Consider the following 25,296-nt stretch of genomic DNA (forward strand, 5'->3'; position numbering starts at 1 on the left):
CCCAGCCCCAGCTGGCTTGCTGAGACAGAGGAGGAGGGGGAAGGGGAAGTTAAGCTTCCTCACTGGCCTGCATGGGACCCCAGCGGGGGTCTGCTTGGCAGGGATGAAACAGCCCCTGTCAGATTCTTCCCTGCTCTCTGAGCAGGGAGCAGGAAAAAGTCTCACAGGGGCTACTTTGCCCCACCAGACAGACCCCAGCTGGGGTCCCTGCCATGCCCTTTCTCAGCTTGCCACTGATAGTGCTCCAGCTAGGAAGCAGAGGGGTGAGGCCAACTCTGCTCCAGCTAGGAAACAGAGGGGTGAGGCTGCAAGGCATCCTGAGATGCCAAGGGACTGTGAATTAACTTGAAACAGGAAGGAGTCTGGGACAGAAGTTCCATAAACTGGTTTGACCTACATCAGTTCAGTCTGATACTACATCCAACCAGGTTTCTCTTAAACCAGTTTTGGCAATTTTGAAAGCAGTTTAAGTGCATTGAACTTCTGTTGTGTTACAGATTTGAATTAGTTTCTTATCACTTAAACCAGCTAAAGACGAAACCAAAGGGGCTACAACTCCCTTCAATGTGGTAATAATTAATCACAAATGGATGTGAATTGTTCTGATGTCTGACCAGCACACCTGAACAGCTACTTTAAAAGGATTTAAGAAATCAAATCAATGTATTTTTGATATAATAGTTTTTAATTACTGCTTTCCTTTACTTGCTCATTTCTATTTGCTGTGTCTACAACACAGTTTCCATGGATTTTTTTTCTTTTTTACTAGGTGCCTGCAAACACTGGGAGAAGCTGCCCAGGCACGCTCCAGCTGCAGTTGGGAACTGGATGGCCGGCTGGGGGCAGATGAGATGTCCACATGGTCCTAGCACCTATCAAGTTCAGTTTAGCTTATCTGCCACAGGAGACAAGGCACCCCAGGATCCTAGCACCTGCCTTTTTCTCTCCCTCTTGCAGCAGCATCTGGTTACCCTGGGGTGTGGGACTGCAACTTGTGGAGGGGGCTAGGTTGTAGGCAGCAGCTCACAGTGGGAAAAAGGTTGCAGGGGCAGGGCAACCAGAAGACAGAGGGAGCAGAGGGCTGTGGCTTGCAAGTGAGGGGTGGGGGGGACTGTGGGTCCAGAATGTGGGGCAGAGAACTGTGGGTCAGGAGTAAAGGGGCACTAGCGTGGCCCAGGGAGGCAGGGTACTGTGGGTTGGGAGTGAGGGACACTGGCAGGGCCAGGGATCCCCAGGTCAAGAGTGATGGGCAGCAGCAGAGCTGGAGGGACTTTGGCTTGGCAGTGAAAGGCAATAGAATGTGCGAGGCCAGAGCACTGACATATCACTGCCCCACAAAGTCATTTACCTCCCAACCCTCCCCCCGTGTGCACCTAGCAGGTGTCTTCTCTTTTGGAACTGGAAATAAGGTTACCCTACTATAAGTAACTGACTCAGCTGGATAAAACAGTATCAAGATACTATATTTAGTCTAACATGGATTTCATGTTTCTATTCTGCCATGGAAGCTGGTATCTAGAGAAGGCATGTGTCTAACCCTTAGAGCCCTGTGGCTAAGCCAAAACTTCCAGGAAGAATATCATGTCCCAAACCATGTATTATACTGTCAGTCACAGAGGGATGCATCTAAAACAGGGGTGGGCAATTATTTTGGGCAGAGGGCCGCTTACTTGAGTTTTGGCAAGCCATCAAGGGCTGCATAACAGGCAGCCCAGGGCAGATAAATATTAATTTTCTAAATCTTTTAGGGGCCCCCATGGGCCAGACAGAATGGCCTGGCAGGCTGCATCCGGTCCCCGGGCTGCATTTTGCCCACCCTGATCTAAAGATCTGTGGTATCACACAGGATAGAGTTTTCTCAGCACCTACATGTGATTATCTAGTGGACTGATGAAACATGGCTCGAGTAATAATAATAGGTAGGACACTACTTATGCTTCGCTATATAGGACCACAAACAATGTGCGATACATGTTACTCATTCACTACCGGAAGTCAATAAGAAATCATGATGATGACTGAAATGAAAGAACCCTCTATTAAATGGAAACACATTAGCCATGATTCAAATAGGAACTAGTAAACATGGGCTAAGACACTTTCTGGTGACACTTAAGGAGAACATTCTCAGCTAATGTGACTTGTCATAACTGGATTGATTTTAGCTGAAGATTTGCCCGAAAACTTTCCCAGAAGTTTTAGTTCTCTAGTCATCTTTTAAGCTAATGTCTTAGGGGTTGAAACTCAAAACTTTAGTTTCCTTCAGTTTGGAAAAATACCACCACCAGTTTAGAAATCTGGTATTTTTTAAGACTATGCATGATGAAGAAAACATGTATTGTCAAAAACATATCTACCCCAATAATGTGCAGCTACAGTCCTCTTTGATCATTTAGCTATAAGCTATTTTCAAATAACCTAAAACATGCAAGTACCATATTTACTCAAATATAAGAAGACCCTGTGATAATTGGATTCTATATATGGAAAATTTATAATAGAATCTAAGAATTGGAGGGTTGTCTTGAATCCCCCCCACCACTGTTACAGCAGGAAAAGCAATGGCTGGGGGAGGGTCAGGTGGCCCACTTGCCCTCTGCACTGCTCACTTCTTCCCCGGGATGGGGGAGGGGAAGAGGGAGGAAGGCAGAAGGCTGCTGTGGGCCTTACTTTGGCTTCAACCCAGGCTCAGGGCCAGAATCAGAGCCACAGCAGCTGCCTGCTCCCTTCTTTGCTTTGTATGTGAATATAAGATATGGGGCTTTCTCCCACCATGCTGACTGGGGGAAAAGACTCATCTTATATTCAAGTAAATACAGTATATTTAAAATCTACTAAGCAAAATTTTAAAATTCAAAACCAACCAAAATCTACAGTTAAGGGATCCGTATAAAATTAATATAAACTCTGGTGCCAGAACAATACAAATATATTCACACTGTCCAAAATGCAAAATTACTGATTCTGTTAAAACAAAACAAATAACATTTAATATTTCTTACCTAGACCAATAATGGCTTTTGTTTGTACCTCTTCATCTGAATGTTTTGTAAAATACATCAGCAGTTCAAGTACTTTATCCTTAATGTTAACCTGGACAAATTAGAAGAAAATAGTATCTACTTGCAGAGGAAATAGCTAATAATCAGCTTCTATTTAAAATGCTCTCACAGCGTAAAGTTTAACTTACTGTTTCAAACTAGGAAGACTATTCTCTTCTCACATAACATATGTATTAAATATTTTTTTTCCAATAGAAAACACAGGGAGAATAAATACAATATATTTTACCTTACTGTTACCCTTAAAATCTTCCTGATCGAAATCAAAATGCCGACATAGTGCTCCAACAGTAAAAAGGGATCTAAGGAGTGCTGGTTTATTGGCTGTAAGTATTGTACTGTTCGGGTCCTCTTGGTGTTGACTTTTTAATTTTGAAAGTGCACCTAAAGAGAGAGAAAATGATTAATATGCCAAATACTGCAACCTTAAAATGACACACGCAACTTTTAAAAGATTGAAAATTATGTATTCTGATATTTAACTTACCATAGTATCTATTAAAACAAGCCCACACAAATTTATAATTTTGAGTAACCTTGTTTACAACAGCCCCAAGACAGCTCACACAGTGTTGCACAACCTGAAAATAAGACAGAATAGAAACATATATTATCATTTACTTAGGAGTCAGAATTGAGATTTTCAGACAGTCCAGGGATATAGATGCATAACATCTATCAAACTTAATGGTAGACTGCCATGAAAAATCTCAGTGCATGCACATTATCATTAAAGTAGTTAAATGAACTTTAAGCCCAAAAGCATTCATTCATACCACCATTACAGCCACCTGGTTTTAAAATATGTTAATAGTGAAGACATTTTAATGCTTGTATTTTAGAACATATATTCATTAACTGAATCAAAACACAGAATAGTAGAAACTAAATCTTACTGTCATGCCATATTTGATGATGAGTTTCATGAGATCTTCCTCAATAGTGGCAAGGAAGGTCTCACTGGGATGTTCCATTAGTGGCACTACCAGCTCCAAGATTTTTGCAACATTACAGATCACCATGAAATCATTCTGTGTCTGTTAGGATAACATTTAAAATTATTAAAATTTTTGTTACAGTCCTATCTAATGAACTAATGTTATTTGAGATCTGACAGAATAATGATTAATCCAAACATTTTAATAAAAATATACACATACAAAAATCCAATTTCTCTGTAAGGTATGAAGTTAATGTTTTGGGTATAACATACCAGTTTTATTTTAGGAAAAGTATGTATGAAAGTTTAGGGAACAGAGTTTAGATTGTATATTTGTAGAATAGTAATAGCCTAACAGTAATATCTTTAAATGGGATATATTCACAAAAAATAGTTAAATATGGGGCAAGAATTTCATCACAGGAACTTAAATGAAAACAGAAGCAGCAACATTCACAGTGGGTTCCTGTTAATTTGCTATCATAAGCAGCAATGCATATTTAATGCAAAGGTAACTGGAATGAAAAAAAAATTCAAACAGGATGAAAAACTGACAAAACTGAGATTTTAGTATTGAGGGTAAAAGATAGCTGTGATGGCATGACTAAATCTAACTACGGGTTATTAAAATATTAAACTAATTATATATTTGCAGTTACTGGAAACATCAGAACTAGGGAACAAAGGTCAAAATTAAGAAGCTATACAGGTACAGTTAAACCGCTGTTTTTTAGAAAGACCACTGCATAAGCGATTTAGACCTTAAGGGGAAACAGTTGTTTGAAGAACTAATGTATGGATTTTTGCTTAAGAATGAGTATAACCAGAATGTAATAATATTAAAACATAATGCTAGATGCATTTTAAATAAAACACACCACTATTTATTGACTTCTTAAAAACTACACAAATAGGATTTTTTAATTTATAAGAAAATCTTTGAGGTTTACTTCTAGATAGAAACTAAGAAAGATTATTGGCAAATTTTTGGCCATGCCAAATTTTGAAAAAAAAAAATTGTGCTAGAGATCTGGTAGTGGGAGAGCAGGGTTGGGAGAAAAAAAATCACTAAGTTTTTTCTCTATCTTCAGGCTAGAATAAGGCAAGATGGTGGAAATATTTTTGCTGCTTTTTACCCCTGTCCTCAATTTAATCATACATAGAAAATAACCCTTGATATTCAGATTTATTTAGGTGAAAGATTACTACAATTTCCTCTACTTACACTACATTTAGTGGTAAGGTATGGCTGCATTGTCATGGCATGTTTGACCATTAGCTGGGGCCTGATTTTGCTGAATAAGAACAAAGTGGTTATGCAAGCTACCAAGCGACCGGAATTCACACCTTTGTTGTCCGAGTCTGAAAAAATTAAAAAATGCATTAAGTATATTTAATACAAGTACTGTCTAGTCAATAGAGAGAGTAAATACATATGGTGTAGAAGAACAAATTTTAGTGATAAAGTATTCTTCAAAAATGGCACGTAAATCTTCATTAGATAAGAAAACTGAATTACCAGATTAAAGACAAGAAAATATGTAAAACAACAAGTAAAAAAGCTTCACGATTTCATTAAGTTTTAAATTGTTTACTTGTCCTAGGCCAGAAACCCAGAAAATGATTTCTGACTATAAGACAGAATTATATAAATAAAACTTTAGTTCGTAAGAAGAAAAAAAAAAAAAAATTTTGTTTTATTTTTAAAGCACCAAAAATGTTATTCAAATATAGACCTCAATTCTTTGTTAAAGCCCCCTGCAAAACTTTTCAACTTCTGCATTTATAATCACTTCCTACTAAGATAGCTACTTTGCTCCTAAATGAAGGGTATAGACAGATGTAACAATTATGGCTACATCAAAGTATACTAATAAAAGCTGTTACAACAATGCAGCTATTATGTCTACATGATTATGTAGTGAAAGACTTGTAGCAAAACCATTCCAACTTTAACCTTGCTTTATTCAGGGTCAAAGTTAGGATGATCCAGTCAAACACTCATTACTCCAGAATACTGTAACTGCTGATGCATGCTCCTGAGCAAGATCTCCTTCTTCTATCTAGTGGATAAAAAGTTTGCCTGTACCCCAAATGTTATCTGTCAGGGTCACGAATTAATATGCTTTTTGTCGGCCAGAAGTCAGTAACTGGTTGTATTTTGGCCATATACCAAATACCTCAAAATCATCCTAAGATTTTAATACACTTTATCAACATTATGTACCACAATCCATTTCAGGCAGATACAAATCATTCCCATTTTATAGGTACAGAAATATAGTTTCAGAAAAGATTTGTTTAAGAACAAGGCTTCTGGCACATGTGACATTTATGGCACAATTAGCATGTTAATTGCATCATAAATAGCAACACACCACATGTTTAGCCAATTTCTAGCACCATAAAATGGTAAACAACCCACAAAGATGTTCCATGTAAAATGGAACATAAAATGTGGAACATCTTTGTGCCTGGTTTGTATGGCACCGTAAACTGAATGCGTAGTATGCCATATTAGATCAATGCCAACAATCACCTGATTGTCAGCATTGGGACCTGGGTCATCCTGGATCAGCAGCCTGCCTGGGGCTGCCCTGGTCTCAATTGCTGGTTGTTGGAATTGGGCTAGGATGAACTGTAGGACAGGTGGATCCCTTGCCACAGGGAACCTTAAAACCCTTGCAGCTGACACTTTAAAGTTTCATAGTTTCATAGTTTTAGGGTCGGAAGGGACCTAATAGATCTTCTAGCCCGACCCCCCGCCAGGGCGGGAGAACAACAAAAGAACCCTAAACAAAAAACGGGACTCAAATTAGTCCAGCCAGGTAGGTATCCAGCCTCTTCTTAAAGATCCCCAGGGTAGGGGCCAGCACCACCTCCCTTGGAAGTTGGTTCCAGCTCCTAGCCGCCCTAACTGTGAAGTAGTTTTTTCGGATGTCCAATCTGTACCTCCTCTCCATCAACTTGTGCCCATTACTCCTTGTTATGCCAGCAGGGGCTAGGGGAAACAGCGTCTCCCCCAAACCCTTCTGGTTCCCCCTAGTGAGTTTATAGACGGTCACCAGGTCCCCCCTCAGCCTTCTCTTGTGGAGGCTGAATAGGTTCAGGTCCCGCAGTCTCTCACTGTAGGGTCTGCCCTGTTGTCCCCGGATCATGCGGGTGGCCCTCCTTTGGACCCTCTCCATGTTGTCCACATCCCTCCTGAAATGGGGCGCACAGAACTGGACACAATACTCCAGCTGTGGCCTGACCAGCGTCGCATAGAGGGGGAGGATCACCTCCCTGGCTCTACTCGAGATGCACCTGTGGATGCACGACAAGGTCCGGTTAGCCCTGCCAACCGTGACCTCGCATTGTCGGCCCATGTTCATCTTGGAGTCAATAATGACACCAAGATCCCTTTCCGCCTCCGTGCTCTCAAGTAGGGAGTTCCCCATCGTATAAGTGTGCTGCTGGTTCCTACTACCCAAGTGCAGCACCCTGCACTTGTCCGTATTGAAACACATCCTGTTCCTGTTTGCCCACCCCTGTAACCTATCCAGATCCTTCTGCAATCTCTCTCTCCCTGCTAGCGTGCTCACCTCCCCCCAAATTTTGGTGTCATCAGCGAATTTAAACAGGTTGCTTTCCACCCCAACATCAAGATCGCTGATGAAGAAATTGAACAGCGCAGGCCCCAGGACCGAGCCCTGGGGGACTCCACTACCCACCTCCCCCCAAGTCGAGTATGATCCATCCACCACCACCCTCTGAGTGCGACCCTTCAGCCAATCTGCAATCCATCTGACTGTGTAGGCATCTATGCCACAGTTGCCTAGTTTATTAATTAGGATGGGGTGAGAGACGGTGTCAAAAACCTTGCTGAAGTCCAGAAAGACTACATCCACCGCGACACCTGCGTCCATGGCCTTTGTGACCTGAGTGCCTACTGTCTGCTCTTTTTCCAGGTTTCGTTCCTGTCCTCAGCTTTCAAACTGGCTCTGGACTGGAGATAGCCCCAGTGCACAAATGGGATCTGAGAAATTTTATGCCCCATCCCAAACATTGAGCATCTTTCTAGGAATGTCTGGTATGGCAGGATGGGGGCTGTTTGGGATGGGGCATAAAATTCCTCAGATCCCAGTAATGCCATTACTTTAATGCCTGCCTGGGGCCCACAGATTCAGTGGTAATGCTTGCATTAAAATCCAAGTCTAATTCCACGTACCATAGTTTGGCAAGTATCTCCTACACAAATCTCTGTGCCTGCTTTTCCCTCTCTATAATGGGGATACTTATCCAAATTGTTTTGGCAATGGCTGCAAAAGTATTGTTTGTGCTTTTGAAAAGACAGAGCTCTATATAACTATAATGAATCACAATATCCCTTTGGAGTCTGCTGAGTGAGGCAGTCATGGAAGGCAGCAAACAGTGATGCTACAGGGAAGAAAGCTTGTATCCTCTACTTCAATGCTCCTATCTGTTCCCTTCAGACTATAAAGGTAACCAAATCTCTAGTCTGTAACCCCAATGCTTATTTAGACCAAGCCCCCAGAGTGGGATAAACTACTCTATCAGTTCCAGATCCTAGTGTAATTTATAAAGGTGTAAAAAGCTAATGTAAATTGAACCACTGTAAATATTGTCAGGCCCTAAAACTGCCTTAGTGATCTATATATAGATATTACTACAGCTAGTATTTAAACAAAAACATGAATTGTAATTCTAGCAAAGCAAAACTTTTTACTATCTTAAATAGTGTTAAAAAGATGCCAGCTGTATTGGATATATTATAATATTTAGATAATCTGTCATCTATAAACTCTGACGATCATAAAAAATATATAGAGGAAAATAAATGTATAATTTATTTTTTCCAACATAAAATTTAGTATAAAAAAAATCAAGCCTTTTTATGCACAATATGTATAAACCATAAATGCAAATAAAAAAAATTAATTTTCTTTTGTACAAAATGCTAAACTGAGTGACCCCTACTTGGAATATGGGAGTAATTTCACCAACTCAAATATTTATGAGGTTTTAAATAGTCGCGATGTGTAAGACATTTTTTAAAATCTGATCTATATGGCATTTTACTAGGTAAAAAGTGCTACATAAAGCATTCATTGCTTTAAACGTGTGGCTATAAAAAGCACTTTACTATACAGCAGATCTTAACACAGTATAAGGTCATCCAAGACCATTATTTGGTTTTGTCTGATCTTATCTATCACTGACCACTATATTTCTTCCAGTCTTGAGTCTAACAGCTTTGTTAGAAAAAAATATGATTTCTTTCAGAAAAATGCAGTCTTGATTTGAAAAAAACCAAGATGGAGAATCCATCATTGTCCCTTGATAGTTTACATGACCGTTTAACTCATACTCACTATTAGAATGTGAACATCATCCCTAATATGAATTAGTTGCTTTTAGCTTCTAGCTGTTTACTCTTGCTATACATTAAATGACATTTTATTTCTCCAGTGTGATAACAATCAGGAACCAGCAGCATTAGAAAAACTTTAATGAAGAAACAAAGAAAAGCTGCATCTTTTTTCCAGCAACAAAGGAAAGTTTTATTATAATAGCACTTCAAAATTCATCTAAACATTAAAAAGTTTTAATTTAAATGTCTTGGGACACTACCTGAATCCACTATTAGTTTTCTTACAAGAAATGACAACATTTTGGCAAACTTTACTGTACAATTTGATATGAACATAGTAATGCAATTATATGACTGGACTGCACATAACTACATTACCTGCTAGAGATTCCTCATATTTAAGAATGTGCTCAACCAGATTATCAACAAGCTGAGTACAGGCTTTCTTCACAGGTTTATATGAAGCATCCTCTTCTGACTTCAACAGCTACAGCAGAGAGAAAAACAGCAGACAACTAAGAAGTGACATTCAATAGCAATACACTGAACTGTCCCATAATTAGTAGTTAGTTAGTAAAGTCTGTTTTATAATGATTACCACAGATAAATACGAATTACAGCTATTTATTTATCCATGCTATAATTTATCCATGTTCTCCCTATAAACCTCTGAAAAACATTAGCCGGAAACAAAAAGTTAAATATTTTCATTAAAAAAGGTAACAAAATCAAGTTTAAAATTTGAGTCAGAGAAAAGGTACCAAGGAGCAGACAAATTTATTCTTTTAACTGAACGGATTTGGAAGTAAGCATAGTTCATCTGCAAAATTTAATGAGAGGACATATCTCCCTGAGTTAAGAAAAGGTTCAAAGACTTTTCTATTACCCTTGTCTTTTCTCACTATTGTTTAGTTCACTTCCTAATACCTAAATTATATTTTTATGTTGTCCTTGCTCCCTGTCTGCAAATATGAGTTGCTACCCTGGCACTGTATTATCATGTTTTCACTTATTTTTCTTACTCCCCTTAACTACAATAAATATTCACTGGTAATAGAACTATTCATATTTCACTGCAGGACAGGACAACGTGCTGCATAGAAGTCCCAGTGTTGAAGTTGTTTTGTATTTAAAAATTAGATTAAGAAAATGATAGATTATAGATAGTTGACTAATTTATTCCAACATAACTGAAAAGTACCAAATGAAATACAGCATTGCAGAATTTTAAAAAGTGATGGACATTGTTTCATGGCCTTTTCTCTTCCCATGTTGGTTACCCAAACTACATATACTTTCATTTATAAGCACATTTCATTTCTATGGCAAGGAAATAAATTACATCTACGGAGGTGTGATAGTTCCTTGTTATTACAGGCTCCAGGGTTAGGTTCCAAGTTCATTCTTAAGTAGCTATTAAATAATTAGGCTTTCAAACATATGAAGTTAAGAGCTAGAGACAAAAGCAGCAGCAAAAGAAACCTACTAACAATCACTTTAATAAAAAAGTTGATTTTTCAATTAGAAAAATAATAAGAATGAACTCTGTCTTTTGTGAAAGGCTGCATTAGAAGTTTCTGAAGTTGCATTTTAATGCTAGGTTTTAGAAAGCTGTTGAGATTTCTTGATACTAGTAAAATAGGTTTTTAATAGTCACTACTTACATTTTGAAGAAGTTGTTCAAACCAGTCATATCCTGTATCTCTACAAGCTGCAACCTAAGAAAGAGTATTTGCAATATTAACATTAATAAAAATTTGAATAGAAAGGCAATTAAAGTATCACAATACAGAATACAATTTAAAGTAGAACAAAGTCTTTTCTTCTATTTTACTAAAATTATCCCAATTACAAGATATCAGGACATTTGAATTGAAAGCTATATTTCAGTAGTATTTATCATATTACAGGTGCTTCCAAAACCTATATGTTGAAGAACAACTTTTCCTGCATCTGAAGTATCCATTGAATTCGAAAGGTAACTATTATATCAAACTCAGGCTAAAGCTAAGTATTGGGACAAGATTTTTGTTAAGCTTACATGAATATACTTTATTAAATTCAAATATAATGTAAGACCCATTTTCACTGCCAACACACTGATGAGTACTTTTTTCTAGAAGCCTTTCTTGTCAGATGCAACAGCAATTGTTACTAAAAATACTAGATTTTAAAACTGTCACATTTTTCAGTGACTTGATTATAATTGAAATTTATTTTAAAAACCTGTTACAAAATCCTAACAAAGTGATGCATGTGCCTCAGTTCAAAATATGTAAGGCATACCACATCAGTGATGTTTAATATTTTCCTGGTCATGGCTTCTTTGTCATTGTGTGGAGTTGGAGTAAACCAGAGCTTCTGGAATGTCTCGTTCACCAGTTTCTGAAAAGAAAAAAGTTGTCACAGATATTTAACCTTTTGTTGATATACACTTAGGTCCATATTATTTCCTGTACATCCTGAATAACATGCCATTTTACAAAGAACTCTCTTAAGTTGGCTGAAGCCTTCTAGAAAGACACTTACTAAGCAAGACCTATATCTGCTACCTTAAAAACTGAATTTCAGACTAGGCCTGTGTTATCAGAAATTTTCATACTGCATCTGAGATCACCTTGCCTGACAGGATGCTTGGATAAGTCATACATGAAGATTGGAAATCCACACTACACAGAAATCAATACTGGACCCCCCTTGGTGAAAAATACAAAAATTCACTTATACAGAAAGGAAAGAACTAATTTATTCAACTAACTGCCCTTCACATATGAAAGGATGTCACACATTTCAGTGAAAATTCTTGCTTGTATTTGGTAGGAATTATTAAGTGTTTTATAGGAGGATATGGATGCAATCTCCATACTTAAGGTTCCTTAACACTGTTCGTAAAGAATATTTTTGTAACCTTTGCACTTCATTGATTGCACCAGGCCTTTAATATATGGCCTGGGGATAATTATGCTGTAAAGACAAACACTCAAGTCAGCAAATGCCAGTTTTAGAGTTGTCCATCCAACCTAAATCCTACCCCATTATGCAAAAACATTGATAATCTAAAATTATATGATCACATACTGTTTTCATGAGACTGCTGCTTTGTTCAGTGTACAAAATGGATTAACAAAGAATAAAGAGCTAAGGTGGCAAAGAACATATGAGGGCGGTATTTCCTAACATTTCAATGTCTGACTTTGCAAATTAAATAACGAGATTATATTTTTGCTGGTTATCTTATTTATTTCAATAAACAGACATACATACATACAAAGACCTGGAACAAAGATAATATTTTCAAATGGGAAAATTGTCTAAAATAAATTTAATTTTTTAAACATCTTAATTTAAGGAAACATGGAGAGTAAGCAAATGTAATATATGTCTGGCAGTAACCTAGCTAGCAAAACCATTTACTTTTGAAAGTTTTCCATTAAATTTTCAAAGCCAAAAAATCCCCACATTTACGTTAAAGGGCTCCAAATGCTTTTAAGAAAAACGTTTTTTGACTTGTTATATATCAAAATAAGAAAAGGTAAAAAAATAAGTAACTTGGAGGGAAAAAAACACCTGCCCTACCTTAATGCCCTCTTCATCATTGACTCTTCGAATCATTTTCACACACATCTCTGTAATCTTGGGAAATGTTGGTTGTTCAATGCAGATGTCCCTTAAAATCTTTATGACTCTCTTTCTGACACTGATACCAGTATCCTGGTAAGAAACGAAAAACATGCTTGAAAATACAGAAGTATAGATTAATACTAATTAAAATGTGGCAAACTTGACTTGAAAATACAACAACTGCAGCATGGTTGGAGTCCTAAGAATAATGACATGTTACTTCAAGCTACACTCTCTCCCTCAGAAGAGGGAATTTACTCACTACTGAGAGCTAAAATCCCTTCAGAACGTCATAAATTCTACACCTTAACAGAGATACCACTCACTCCCTTCCTTTTCTAGCCATCTTGTACAACAGTCAGTTGACACTGAAGAACACATCCCACGTTGCAGTAAAGGAGTACAATCAAGAGGTCACCACACATCTACACTGTAAATCACAATATTTTAAGTTACTTTCCAGAGACAATGTAACAAATGTATCTGATTTATGTTAGAACACAATATGATGCCAATAAACAATCATCTGACACTTTCCAATTTTAAATCATTAGGATTGAAGTCTTTTTCCCTAAATGGAGTAGAGCAAGCTGTTTTCTAGTCATCATGTAAATAAGGCAAATGTCATGAGATGGTGTAGGCTACAACAGAATGTAGATCACTCCTACTTCTAAATCTCTATTCCGCCAGCTTACTAAAATAACTAAAATAAAGTTATTTTAGTTAATAACTAAACCAGCTTACTAAAATAACTAAAATAAAGAATAGAAATGATCCGACTTTTCAGTTGAGGGAGTTTTCCCATCCTTTGTTACTTAGGTTTGCAGCTGGAAGACTCTCTTAAATTCCTGCCCGCTTCTCAACATTCATGTAACAGGTTTAGCAAGAGTACTTTTGCTCCCTCCAAATCTGCACGTAGTCAGGAGGCAGAACTATTGTTTTACAACTCAAGGCATTGCCCAAATTATCCATGGCTTTTTGTCTCCACTTCCTGGATTTCTGCAATGTGGTGTGGCATATTTGGGATGTGACTGAAGATTTTTTTTAAATGTCAAATACTGCAGAATGTAATAGCTTACAACTGTGTTTCTTACAAGGTACACATTGGATTTGCATCTCAGAGACTAGCTTCTGACCAATTCATTTTTAGGTATATGTAATATGAATTTAATCAGCAAATACACTGTCTGGAAAGTTACTCCACGCCAGGTTACACCAGTATGCTGCCTCAACATTGGTCATACTCAGTCTTCAGAGAAGGCTAAGCAATACTGACTGATGAACAGAACCTAAGTGTGGCCTGATTACCTCTTTATAAATGGTGTTATATATACTTGCATTTAATTACTCACTATAATCTGATAAAAAATAAAGTGTTGTATTTTACAAATTTGGCCCGATGAGCATAATTTTTGTTTATGATTCTCAACAGATATCATAAAAGATAATTTGCTCAGGAATTAAGATATTTTGCAATAGAATTATAAATAGAAAATGTGTTTATAATAAACTGATTTTAGAAGTGACCTACCAGTATTCGCTCAATCAGCATGTCATAATACTGTTCAGCAAGCTGAGGGCGACAGAGCACAAACCGGCCAAGCAACTCCACAGCTGCTTCTCGTACACTAGTGGAATTATCCATTAACCGTCCATGAACACCTCGCTGCATATCCAGCTAAAAGGAACGAAGTAGAAGGGAAGCGTAAAGTAAGAAAAACAGAATCTCTTTTAAGCATGAATTAAAGTAAGTATATACATTACAGGTAGTTCCCTTTTTTTACCCTGGCTAGAATGCTGGGGTCTACAGCAACAACCTCAGACAAACACTTCATGGCTTTTGTTCGAACAGCAATTGCATTTTCACCAAGTACACGTAGAATCTAATAAGAAAACAAAAATTACATTTTAGTTCCCTTTTGAAAGTAGTGGCCAATCTTAAATGCAAATAAAAATGTAGCAGGATAATATGAATAATTCAAAGTAATATGAGAAAAATTGTCTATCAAAAATCTAATACAATCTTTCCAAGAGCAAGGGGGTGCATGCAAGTGATGCTTTCCCAGCTCTGATGTTTAAGCCTGAATTCTCCCTCACTGCAATATGCAATAACCACAAGATTGGTTTATATGGGTCCATCCCTTCATTTTAAGCTCTGATTTTTGTATCCACATACAGTTTTCACTGCAGTTCTTGCCTCCAAGACAGGAGAGCAGGATAGTGCATCGCAAATTTAAGGGTGCTCTGTAAGTGGACCTAAGAAAAGTAAAGTCATCTATCTAAAGCATCACCTGAGGTCTAAACATGTCACCAGGTTAATAAGCCGGTGCCAGCGCTTGTTAATCACAGCCATAAAGCAGGAACATTAACGTCATCTTATAAAACAATGACCGCCAGCATGACAACATCATGCAATGCAGACAAATGATCAAGCTAGTTTGTGTTTTCAACTTGGAATTTAAACAGCTGTATGAATGATCCATTCAGATATGTTTATGAGGTAATTAAGCATGCATCTTCAATAAAATTGTGAAAAGTTTCAGCATTTTGTAGTTTTTTTATTATGTCCATCTAATTTGATAAGCTTTTGTATATGCACAAAGAAAACAATATATTATGTACAATATGGTATATGTGAAATTCATGCAGGAGAACAAAAAACAAACACTTATGGTATCTAAAAAGAATATGAAAGCATGTGGTGTTATCATGGCCTATTAAATACCTGTGCTCAAAAATGAACAGATATTGCACACTACCCCATAAGTGTTTGGAATCAGGAAACCAACTGTATTTCACTGTATTAAGACTTCTGGCACAGTTTACCTGTGTCAAATAAATATCGAAGCTCTGGGCAAACGGCCTCATAGAGGCCAAGTAGCGAACAATCAAGCAAGCATCTTCATAGTCCACAGTATCAGAATTCATCCTGAAACAAAGTTAACAAATTCTTGAGATTTACTTATTAAGAAAGAATTGATGCAAGTCAAATTTACAATTAACAAATAAATAAAACCAAGAATTGCTGAAACTTACTTTAATGTACTGAATTGAGATGGTGCAGTTTTAATGATGGTACGAAGAAATTTTTTACGACTTTCTGCTCTGTGCATTATTTGTCCTGTTGCCTCAACATCCTTGGCATGGTGAGTTCCTTCAGATGCTTCATCATCCTTCTGAGATTTCATTGCTTTCTCTGTCTCCATTGTTGTGTCACGAAACCACTGTGCTATATAAAACTTCCTGGAAAACTGGAGAGGTGCAACAAGGTGGCCAGAGAAAAAAGAAACAAAAGGGGGATTATTAACTGTTCCTTTCCAGGGTGAAAGGAAGTTACGTTGAACCAAGGCATATATCAGCACTGGGTTGAATACTATTCAACACTTTCTTTTATGACTTTGAAGATGAAAAAGAAATATGTTAAATAATTTATATTGAAGTGTGTGTGGCATGTCTAGGTCAGTGGTGCCCAACCTTTTCAGCCTGTGGGCTGGATGAGCAGTGCCCAGTCTGTCCACAGGCAGGATCCAGTCCATGGGCCCATTCCAGCATGTAGGGTCCAGCAGGATCCTAGCCAGGGCCCAACACAACCACACAGGAACAGCCTGACTGGGGGCCACTTCCATGTGGCTGCATCAAGCTCCGGGCAGGCTGTTTATGTGAGGGTGCATCAGGCCCCAGCTCATCCGTTTCCATGTAGTTGCTTCAGGCCCCAACTTGGTCCAGCTGGACGCAATCCCTTTGCATGAGGCGGGCTTGGCCAGGGCCATTCCAGCTGCATAGGACTAGGAAATTTGGCAGCAGGAGGTGGGGGGGAAAATGACAGTGTGAACTGCAACCATTTCCCCACCACCATATTTCTGGACCTGTGGGGATACCGGGATTACATAGTTCCATGGCCTGAAACTGGTCCACGGGCTGAGGGTTGAGCACCCCTGGTCTAGATGAATCAGCTACCACATTAGCTGGATACTGAAGGTAACGAAAACAACCTAAAATTGAAATATTTTCAGGTCAACTCTAAGTACAAGGATGGAGATCTGGTAGTATAGGTCTAAGAGTTCCACTTAGGAGTGGGTGGTGTGTAACCACAGTAGGCTTGTTTCAGAAACAAGTGACTTAATAAATAACCTTTTGATTAAGTGATATTTATATATATTTAACTCTAGAAAACTGAAATTTACCACTAATGATGCATCTGTCTCTGTGTTTTCATCCAAATAATCCAGCAATGCCTTTTGCAGCTGTTGGATCTCATCCTCTCCTGAAACCTGCAATAAATATGTAATCATGAGATAATATTTCACAGATGCAAATATGGCTATAAAATCCACACACAAATGCATACAAACCCATTAAAATAATATATAAGTGCATACTTTTGTTGGTTATTCAAAAAATGCAAGTAATTACAAAAGTCTTAAACACATGGTCTAATCAAGGAAGCTTATATTCAACATTACATGTGTTGTTCACAGACACTGTAGACAATTTTGGGAACTGCACTTCAAAAAAAACACATGGACAAATTAGACTGAGCAACAAAGGTGAATAAATTCTAGAAAATGGGACTTAAGAGGAAAGGCTGAAAAAACAGGGATTATTTAGCCTGCAGAACAAAAGGTTGAGCGGAGATCGTAACAGTCTTCAAATATGTGAAGGGTGGTTATACAGAGGATGGCAATAAACTATTCTCTGTAGCTGTAGGGGACAGGACAAGGAACAATGTTCTTATATTATACGAAAATTCAGATTGGATATTAGGAACAACTTTCTCACTATGAGGGCTGTTAAGCATTATAAAAGACTACCTAGAGAGGATGTGGAATCCCCCACCTCAAAAGTTTTAATAACAGGTTAGACAAACAATGGTCTAGGACAAGGGTGCTCAATGCTTGCCCTCACTCCACCCAACCCACAGTTCCAGAATTTTGTCAACAGGGGAATGGTGGCAATTAACACTGTCACTGCTACCCCCTCTGCCAAATTTCAAACCCTCATATAGCAGGATTAGGCCCTGTGCCAGGATCAGACTCCACTCGCACTTGTTGCCACTCCAAACACAAGATAGGGCCCATGGATCAGATCTGGCCTGTAGACCATCCTGACGCTGTTCATCTGGCCCATGGGGCGAAAAGGTTGGGCACCAGTGGTCTAGGAGGATTTATGCAGGGATTATCCTGCTTTGAGCAGGGGGTTGGACTAAAAGATGGATCCAAAAGCGCGTCAAACCTTGGGCTAAATCCTGCCCATAGGTCTCTACAGCCCTCTTTTTAAAGGCTGAACCACTAGACAGCCTGAAGGCCAAATAAAGAAAAGGTGGCTCAGTGAGAGGGATTCTGCTTTGAGTTCTGGTCCTGAAAGGGGATAAATGTTCTTCATTCTCAATAATTTCTAAAGAATCTAAAGGTGTTTAACGTCTTCATTCATTCTCCTGTGAAGTTAAAAATCAATTTCAGGCTGCTGATCCCCAAGTTTGGGAGTGAAATTGGCATTACTCTTCAGTTTGAATGGCAGCTTTTAACCATGAACAGGTCCAGGTAGAAAAAGATACAAATCCATTTTAAAGACAGCCTCTCTCTATATTTTGAGAATATTCTTGCAATCTGTACTGATAGCTGCTGCATCCCTCACAAAACCAGATGTACTTCGGATCAGTAACATCAATACGCACATGTCCTCTAAATAAACAGTTCCAAAAAGTCCTGTGAGTGCGGAGAAATATAAGAATTGAACCTACAACTATTAGTTTAATTCTCTAAAATCTGTCTAAAAGTGGTATCAACTTACTCACAGATTACTCTTTTTGTGTAGTCACACAAGTCTACTAATTAATGACTAGTCATTTCTGCACCATTTTTATACTACTTAGGTAAAAACAATGGGGTGAATTCTATTTTTTTGCAAGCATTAGCCTTTCAAGAAAAGTGTTCAGTAGCTCCAATCCACTCAACAGTCATTCCTGGTTTCACAGATATAACTGCAGGCCTAACATGGCCAACAAAACTTTTACTACTAAAGATAATATATGAGGTTGAAAGAAGCAAGCTGAAATTCAAGTCTTAACTGAGTTTGTCTTTGAAAGGTAATAAAACAGATTCCCCAAATGCCACTTCATGTTACCACAGCACTTTAGTCTTTTTAATACAACCACTTCACTATTATTATGCAGGCACCAAATCACACTGCATCTCATAATACCTGTTTCAAGATTCGGGCAATGGATCCTTGATCCATTTTGCTAGAGACTGCATCCTTCCTTAATCTTGCAGCTACAGTCCCAAGATAATCGAGTGATGCCACCCGCAAAGCCATTTCTGTAGACTTGTTACTGAATTGATGAACCTAGTAAAAACATGATAAAATGTTATCCACTTATTTGTGTTTGTGTTACCTGATCTTACTTGGATATTAAAATAATAACATGGAGTGCATAAATTATTTAATTTACAATAGCCATATACACAATATTTTAATATCTAATTCTTTTCCTTTTTCATTGGGCCCTTCCCTGAAGACACATTTTAGAGATGTTATTGAAAATTCTGATTGAACTACATGTTATTTATCCTACATAGAATAATATGATACTTAACACATGCTTATCCTGCACCTGTGCAACATACTTTTATGCATTACATACACCAGTGAAATGGAAACTTAAATCGAGTTAAGTTAACCAGGAACACATCTATACAATATCTGTGCTACTGTCCAGGAACAGGCCTATAAACTACTTTAGTCCTCAAATACCATAGTGTAACCCATGAAATTCACACATTACACATCCATTAATACACTGAATTTCTTTACTATAAATCATAGCATTCTCCAAGTTAATGTATGATACTTATTAGAAGACTACACTACAGAGTAATCCGTTTTGGTGCTTGGTACTGAACAATCAGCTGTGGGAAAATAACCAATGTGAATAGCTACAGCAATCAGGGTGGTTTTGTCCAACATGAATTTTTGCAGATTTTTAATGCATAAAATACTTTCATAGACAGAAGTAAGTGACATCCAGTGAGCAACATGGTGATCAACGCATTGTTTTTTCAAATCACATCAGTTTTCCAAACTAAATTTCAGTATCTGGATGCAAATTACCATATTTACCTGATTCCAAATACAGGTTTTTTCCTCACTTAACATGGAATTTTTCCCCACTTAACATGGAAATGAGTACGAGGTGACAGAGGGACAAGCAGTGACTGTGGCTCTGGCTCTAGTCCAGCTCTGACCCAGTATTGAGGTAGGAACTGCAACTGATGCCTGCACCCCTAATACCTCTGCCTCACTGCCCCTCTGCAACTTCTGCTCTACTGCCTGGCACCACCGCAGCAGGCCCAGCTCAAATTGCCACCACTGCTGCTACAGGGCCAGGCTGGGGCTAAAGCAAACATGCTCTGTGCCCTGGGCAGCAGTGGGAACAGCCTCCTGGAGCAAGGGTAAACAAAGGTGGGGGAAGGACCCCACTGTTACAGAATATACTGACCTGGTTAAGCAGAAAATTCATTATGCAACTTGTATTATACACAAACATTCAAAGATGTGATCCTATCATGTAAGTCAAAATAACCAGTCTTCCTTTATGATGAAAAGAGAGCACTATAATTATTTTGCAGTGGTTTCTTACCAACAGTCTTCCTAATAAGCTGAGGAGCAACTCAGCTGCTGGCCATTCTGGTTTGTTGACTGTGGAAAGAAGATCTTGAATAAAGTTCTCAAACAGTGGCCTGTAATCCTCCTCCCCTTGCTTACTACCACACCTGTTTAAAAGAAAGCAATTAAAATGTTATTTTAGCAATATATTTTATATTATTGTTTCATGATATAAAATATAAACATAGCTAATCAAAAAACAGTTTTCTATTATCCTAAAAAACAGAACAGAACTGAAATATCAATAGAAAGAATCATCCTCAACTAGGCAGGACAAATGAAGATACGCCTTCTTAATGTTCCACACCACAGTAAAAAAGATGTATATATATGGTCTGCACAGAAAGAATGGACATCAGATTCTGTAGTTCAGAGGTCGGCAACCCCCGGCACATGTGCCGAGCATGGCACATGAGGCCATTTTCGTCGGTAAGCGTTGGGGCCAGGGCTGGGAGGCAGCAGCTGTTTGCAGCCTCCTGGTTGCAGCTGGCTCTGGGTAGCTGCTGCCAGACGGGCTGGGGGCAGGGGCTTTTCCCCTGTGCTCAGCACCAGCTTGTAACTCGCCCCACTACCAGCCTGGGCCCCGCGTGGCTCCAGGCTCGCCTGTCGGGGCTGCTCTGCGGCAGCAGCAGCTGCAGCCCCTCTGCTGCTGCTGCCTGCCTGGAGCTTGCACACTGGGCAGCAGCAGCAAACACTGCCCCGTGTGGCAAGCGGGGGCGGGCCGCAACTGCTGCTGCCATGCGCAGCCCAGACGGGCGAGCCCGGAGCTGCCGCAGGGCCCAGGCTGGCAGCGGGGGCGAGTTACAAGCTGCTGCTGAGCATGGGGGAAAAGCAGCCCTGCCCCACGCTGCAGCCGTTCACAGCCCATGTGCCTGTGCCTGCTCAAGACAGCCCTGCACGGGCTGCAAGCAGCTGCAGCAGGGAGCACCGGTCACCGGTCAGGGAGCAGGGGCAGGCAAGAGGCCGCTTTTCCCCCACACACAGCACCAGCAAGTCACCCACCCCGCTCCTGCCCCTTACCTGACTTTCCCATGCTGGGGCAGCCAGGAAGGCACATGGTCCCAGGCCAGAAGGCCCTGCTGGGGCTTCCGGCTGGAGGGGCAGGGCCCACGGACCCTGCTGTTGCAGGAGCTCTCCAGGGCTTCCCCTGGTTCCTACTGCCCTTGGTTCCTGTCATCTTTGACAGCAACCAAGGACAGATAAATTTTAATTTTCTAAATTTTTTAGGGGCCCTGCGGGCCGGATAGAATGGTCTTGCAGGCTGGATCCAGCCCACTCCTGCATTTACTGAACATCTGTCAGGGACCACAGATTATTAAATGTATAAACAAGTGTGGAATTCATTTCATAAGAAATTATGTGCAGACAAGTACTGATCTTGTAAAATGTTAAAGTACTTATTTACACATTTTTCTATTTCTCATAAATTACATGACTAATTTTGCCAGATTTTTTGCAAAGCTTGTAAACTTGAACTACATTAATTTATCTTCAGTAGCTGACAAACTGTGGCGCTTATACATTCTGCAAGTTCGACAAAGAAATGCTAATGTCTGTTACAACCTGTTGAACCTCTGAGATGTTCAAAATTCAAAGCTCTGTGAAATAGTTCTCACTGAGATTAATGATTTAAAGTAATGCAAATTCTACTTATAAGGAGAACATTTCACAAACTACCTGATTACATCTTCATTTTTCTCTCTAAAAATTTCCTCTAAAATTTTGCCACTCTAAATGTCAAATTACAGTTTATAATGGGCACTGAGAGCTAAGACTGCAATTACAAACCAAATGTAACCACACAACTAAAAATATGATTCTACTCACTTCTTAAGGAAAATGGAAAGGAAGTTCTGGGCAGTTCTCATAGCTGTTTCATAAGAGTTAGTTATAAGGACATCTTGATCCACCTAAAAGCAAGCAAAATCAATTTGTCTAACATACAATAACATGAAAACATTACTTCCAAATCACCATTTTCAGTTCTGCAAGCAATTATGGAAGACAATACACTACTTGGTGGATAACTGTCAGAAAATATTACTTACACACACCTATAATTATGAAATCACACATTTATTTATGCAAATAGATGTACATATTCTTCTATGGAACAAGTTTGTATCTCTTTAAAAGGTGTCTTACTTTTTTGTTTGACTCCTCTTCTGAATTTGAATCTTTTTCTGCTGATGGTAGGTGAACAACGCATTGAATAAGTTGTAGAACAAGTGCAGTCACCATTTGAATATACATAGGCTCCCCATCAACATCACTACTGTTTAACCTGTTGATGAGAATAAACAGTGTACTCTTACTAATTTATGACCATCGTGTACGGTGCATGTTGCAGACATTTTGAGCTGATAATTTTCATTATCACCACCATCATTATCTATTATTATTTTAATGCTCTTATATTTTTTTATTCAAACACTGTAGAAGAAATACCCTATTTACTTGAATACAAGATAAGGTATTTTTCCCCAATCAGCAAAAGGGGGGGGGGGGGGGGGAAGTCCCTCGTCTTACATTCACAGACAAAGAAACTTCATTTAATACATTATCTATCATTAAACTACTGCCCAAAGCAGCATGTACTCAATAATGGAAGCCAACTATGAAGTTGACTAAATGCAGCCAACACAGAGCATGTCTGTAAAGTCCATGCTGGGCGAACATACTGATAGTGCAGCGCATCTGAATAAGAGAGATGGCAGTATACACTGTGCTCAGTCCCCAACTCTTTTTAAAGTTCTAGTGAGCCATTTCACTGAATACATTTTGACTTCCTCTTCACTCCCACAGCTCAGCTGCACCTTTCTTTCACATTTCCAATGATTCCTGTTTCTTCATTAGCCTTCTATGAAGGCAAACGTCACCAAATGGGGACCCAAACAGCTCACCAAGAATCCCTCTGTCACCTCCTCTCATTCTGGTGCATATGATTTGTGTGGCCCTCCCCTTGATGACATAAGGCAGATCAGACTGCCCTGTACCTCATCTGCTATAAATTTTTGGAGGATCTCAGGAGTCAGGACAAGAACACCTGGTTCCAGTCATATGTGGGTGGCTAATTAGTACATGGATCCTTTGTGTGGAGTATCTGGAATAAACACACACACTTAGCAATGCTGAGCTGTGGGATCACTTGGCTTAAAAAACACTGTTGACTGCTGAGGCCCAGCCCAAGAAATTATATGATAAACCATGAGCCTTTTGGCTGTGGACTAATATCACGCATAGTTTGTATTACATATAAGTAGGTACAAAAGTGTTGCTTAGAAGTGTACTCATGAATTACTTGTGCTAAAACTTGCAGTAGTTTCCAAAAAGTTAAAATACATTCATTCTGGATGAACTAAGTCTATGGGTACCTACCTATAGTAATATACAGATTACTGCAGGCATAATTATTTCAAAATCAGTGTTTTCAAAATTTTCCCCTCACTTCCATGTACTCAGGGAAAGCAAAGCCTGATAAGAAGGGGCTACAGGGGGAAGAAGCTGGGAAGGGGACAGAGGGGCAACCCCCCAACAAATTTATTTTCCATGCTGAAGCAGTGGAAGGGGGACAAGTTCAATACAACCTCTAATAATTAGATATTATGCATGGAGAATTATAACAAATTTATACATTTTCCATATATAGAATCAAATTATTGGGGGTCACCTTAGAATCAGGGTCTTATATTCAAGTAAATATGGTAACGTACAAAAACTAAACTAGACATTTCACAATTCAGGGGAAAACATTTTTAAGGTTGTCTTTGGGTACAGAAAAACAGAATAAAAAACATGCTAACGTCCCTTTCAAGAGTAAAGTAATCAGTTCTCCAGTATCTTATATGAAATAGAGGCCCATTTAAAGATGCAAGGAAAATTACTGGATGATATAATTTAATCAAAGGTTGTGTCTCTACTCATCCTCTCTTTGTATACAATGCTGCATTTCAATCCTAGAGCTAAATATGTGATATTAGCCCATTCTGTAACAGAAGTCAAGCCAGAAGCAATTAGATATGCATGAATAAAAAAGCTCTAAACAAGACAGGTGAATTGAATCAGTTGCACACTGTTATTTGAACCCCAAGAGGACATACATACCAGTATCAATGTATATAAATATCAATATATAACAATTCTACATAAATATGCTCTATAAGAAATACCTACATACTAAAATACTACTGCTATTATAATGCCACACCAGTTTCCTTCATGGCAGAAAAACACATTTTCAATGTGCTAAATGTTTAGTTATTTACTACTTGACTTCTGGTTAGTTTCGCTATCGTTATATTAAGTGTAAATAGTAACCATGATCTGGATTGTTCCCTTTGTTTTTTGACATGTGCAGGAACCTTCTAAATATCCTCAAATCTCAGTGATTATCAATTAGGGTACCATACAATATTTGCACTGTTATGTATGCAAATATCTGCACCAGGGGTGTCAAACATCTCCAGCTCCATGGAGCCCCTTACTTCAGTTCTTAGTGCTATCCCTTTTGCTGTGCCAGACCATCCCCCATGTATAGTGCCTAGAATGCGTGCTGCTTTCAGTGCTTGCTGCGCTGGGTCGCATGCTATGCTGCCCACTGCACTTGCTAGAACTGGGTCCTGGGTTGTGCTTCT

General features: G+C 38.8%; 1 protein-coding gene across 1 annotated transcript in view; it reads right to left on the minus strand.

The window, feature by feature from the left end:
* The window catches only part of NIPBL (NIPBL, cohesin loading factor), a 128,951-nt gene that overhangs the window by 14,064 nt on the left and 89,591 nt on the right, over positions 1-25,296 (minus strand). Inside the window, 18 exon segments of the mRNA XM_025213551.1 lie at positions 3,003-3,093; positions 3,292-3,446; positions 3,550-3,643; positions 3,959-4,099; positions 5,228-5,364; positions 9,755-9,863; positions 11,041-11,094; positions 11,663-11,761; positions 12,953-13,087; positions 14,529-14,675; positions 14,782-14,880; positions 15,824-15,926; positions 16,034-16,248; positions 17,182-17,268; positions 19,199-19,342; positions 20,637-20,769; positions 22,490-22,572; positions 22,808-22,946. Of these exon segments, the coding sequence (XP_025069336.1) occupies positions 3,003-3,093; positions 3,292-3,446; positions 3,550-3,643; positions 3,959-4,099; positions 5,228-5,364; positions 9,755-9,863; positions 11,041-11,094; positions 11,663-11,761; positions 12,953-13,087; positions 14,529-14,675; positions 14,782-14,880; positions 15,824-15,926; positions 16,034-16,248; positions 17,182-17,268; positions 19,199-19,342; positions 20,637-20,769; positions 22,490-22,572; positions 22,808-22,946 (2,165 nt within the window).

Source organism: Alligator sinensis, unplaced genomic scaffold (assembly GCF_000455745.1).
Source record: "Alligator sinensis unplaced genomic scaffold, ASM45574v1 scaffold175_1, whole genome shotgun sequence".
Taxonomy (NCBI): Eukaryota; Metazoa; Chordata; order Crocodylia; family Alligatoridae; genus Alligator; species Alligator sinensis.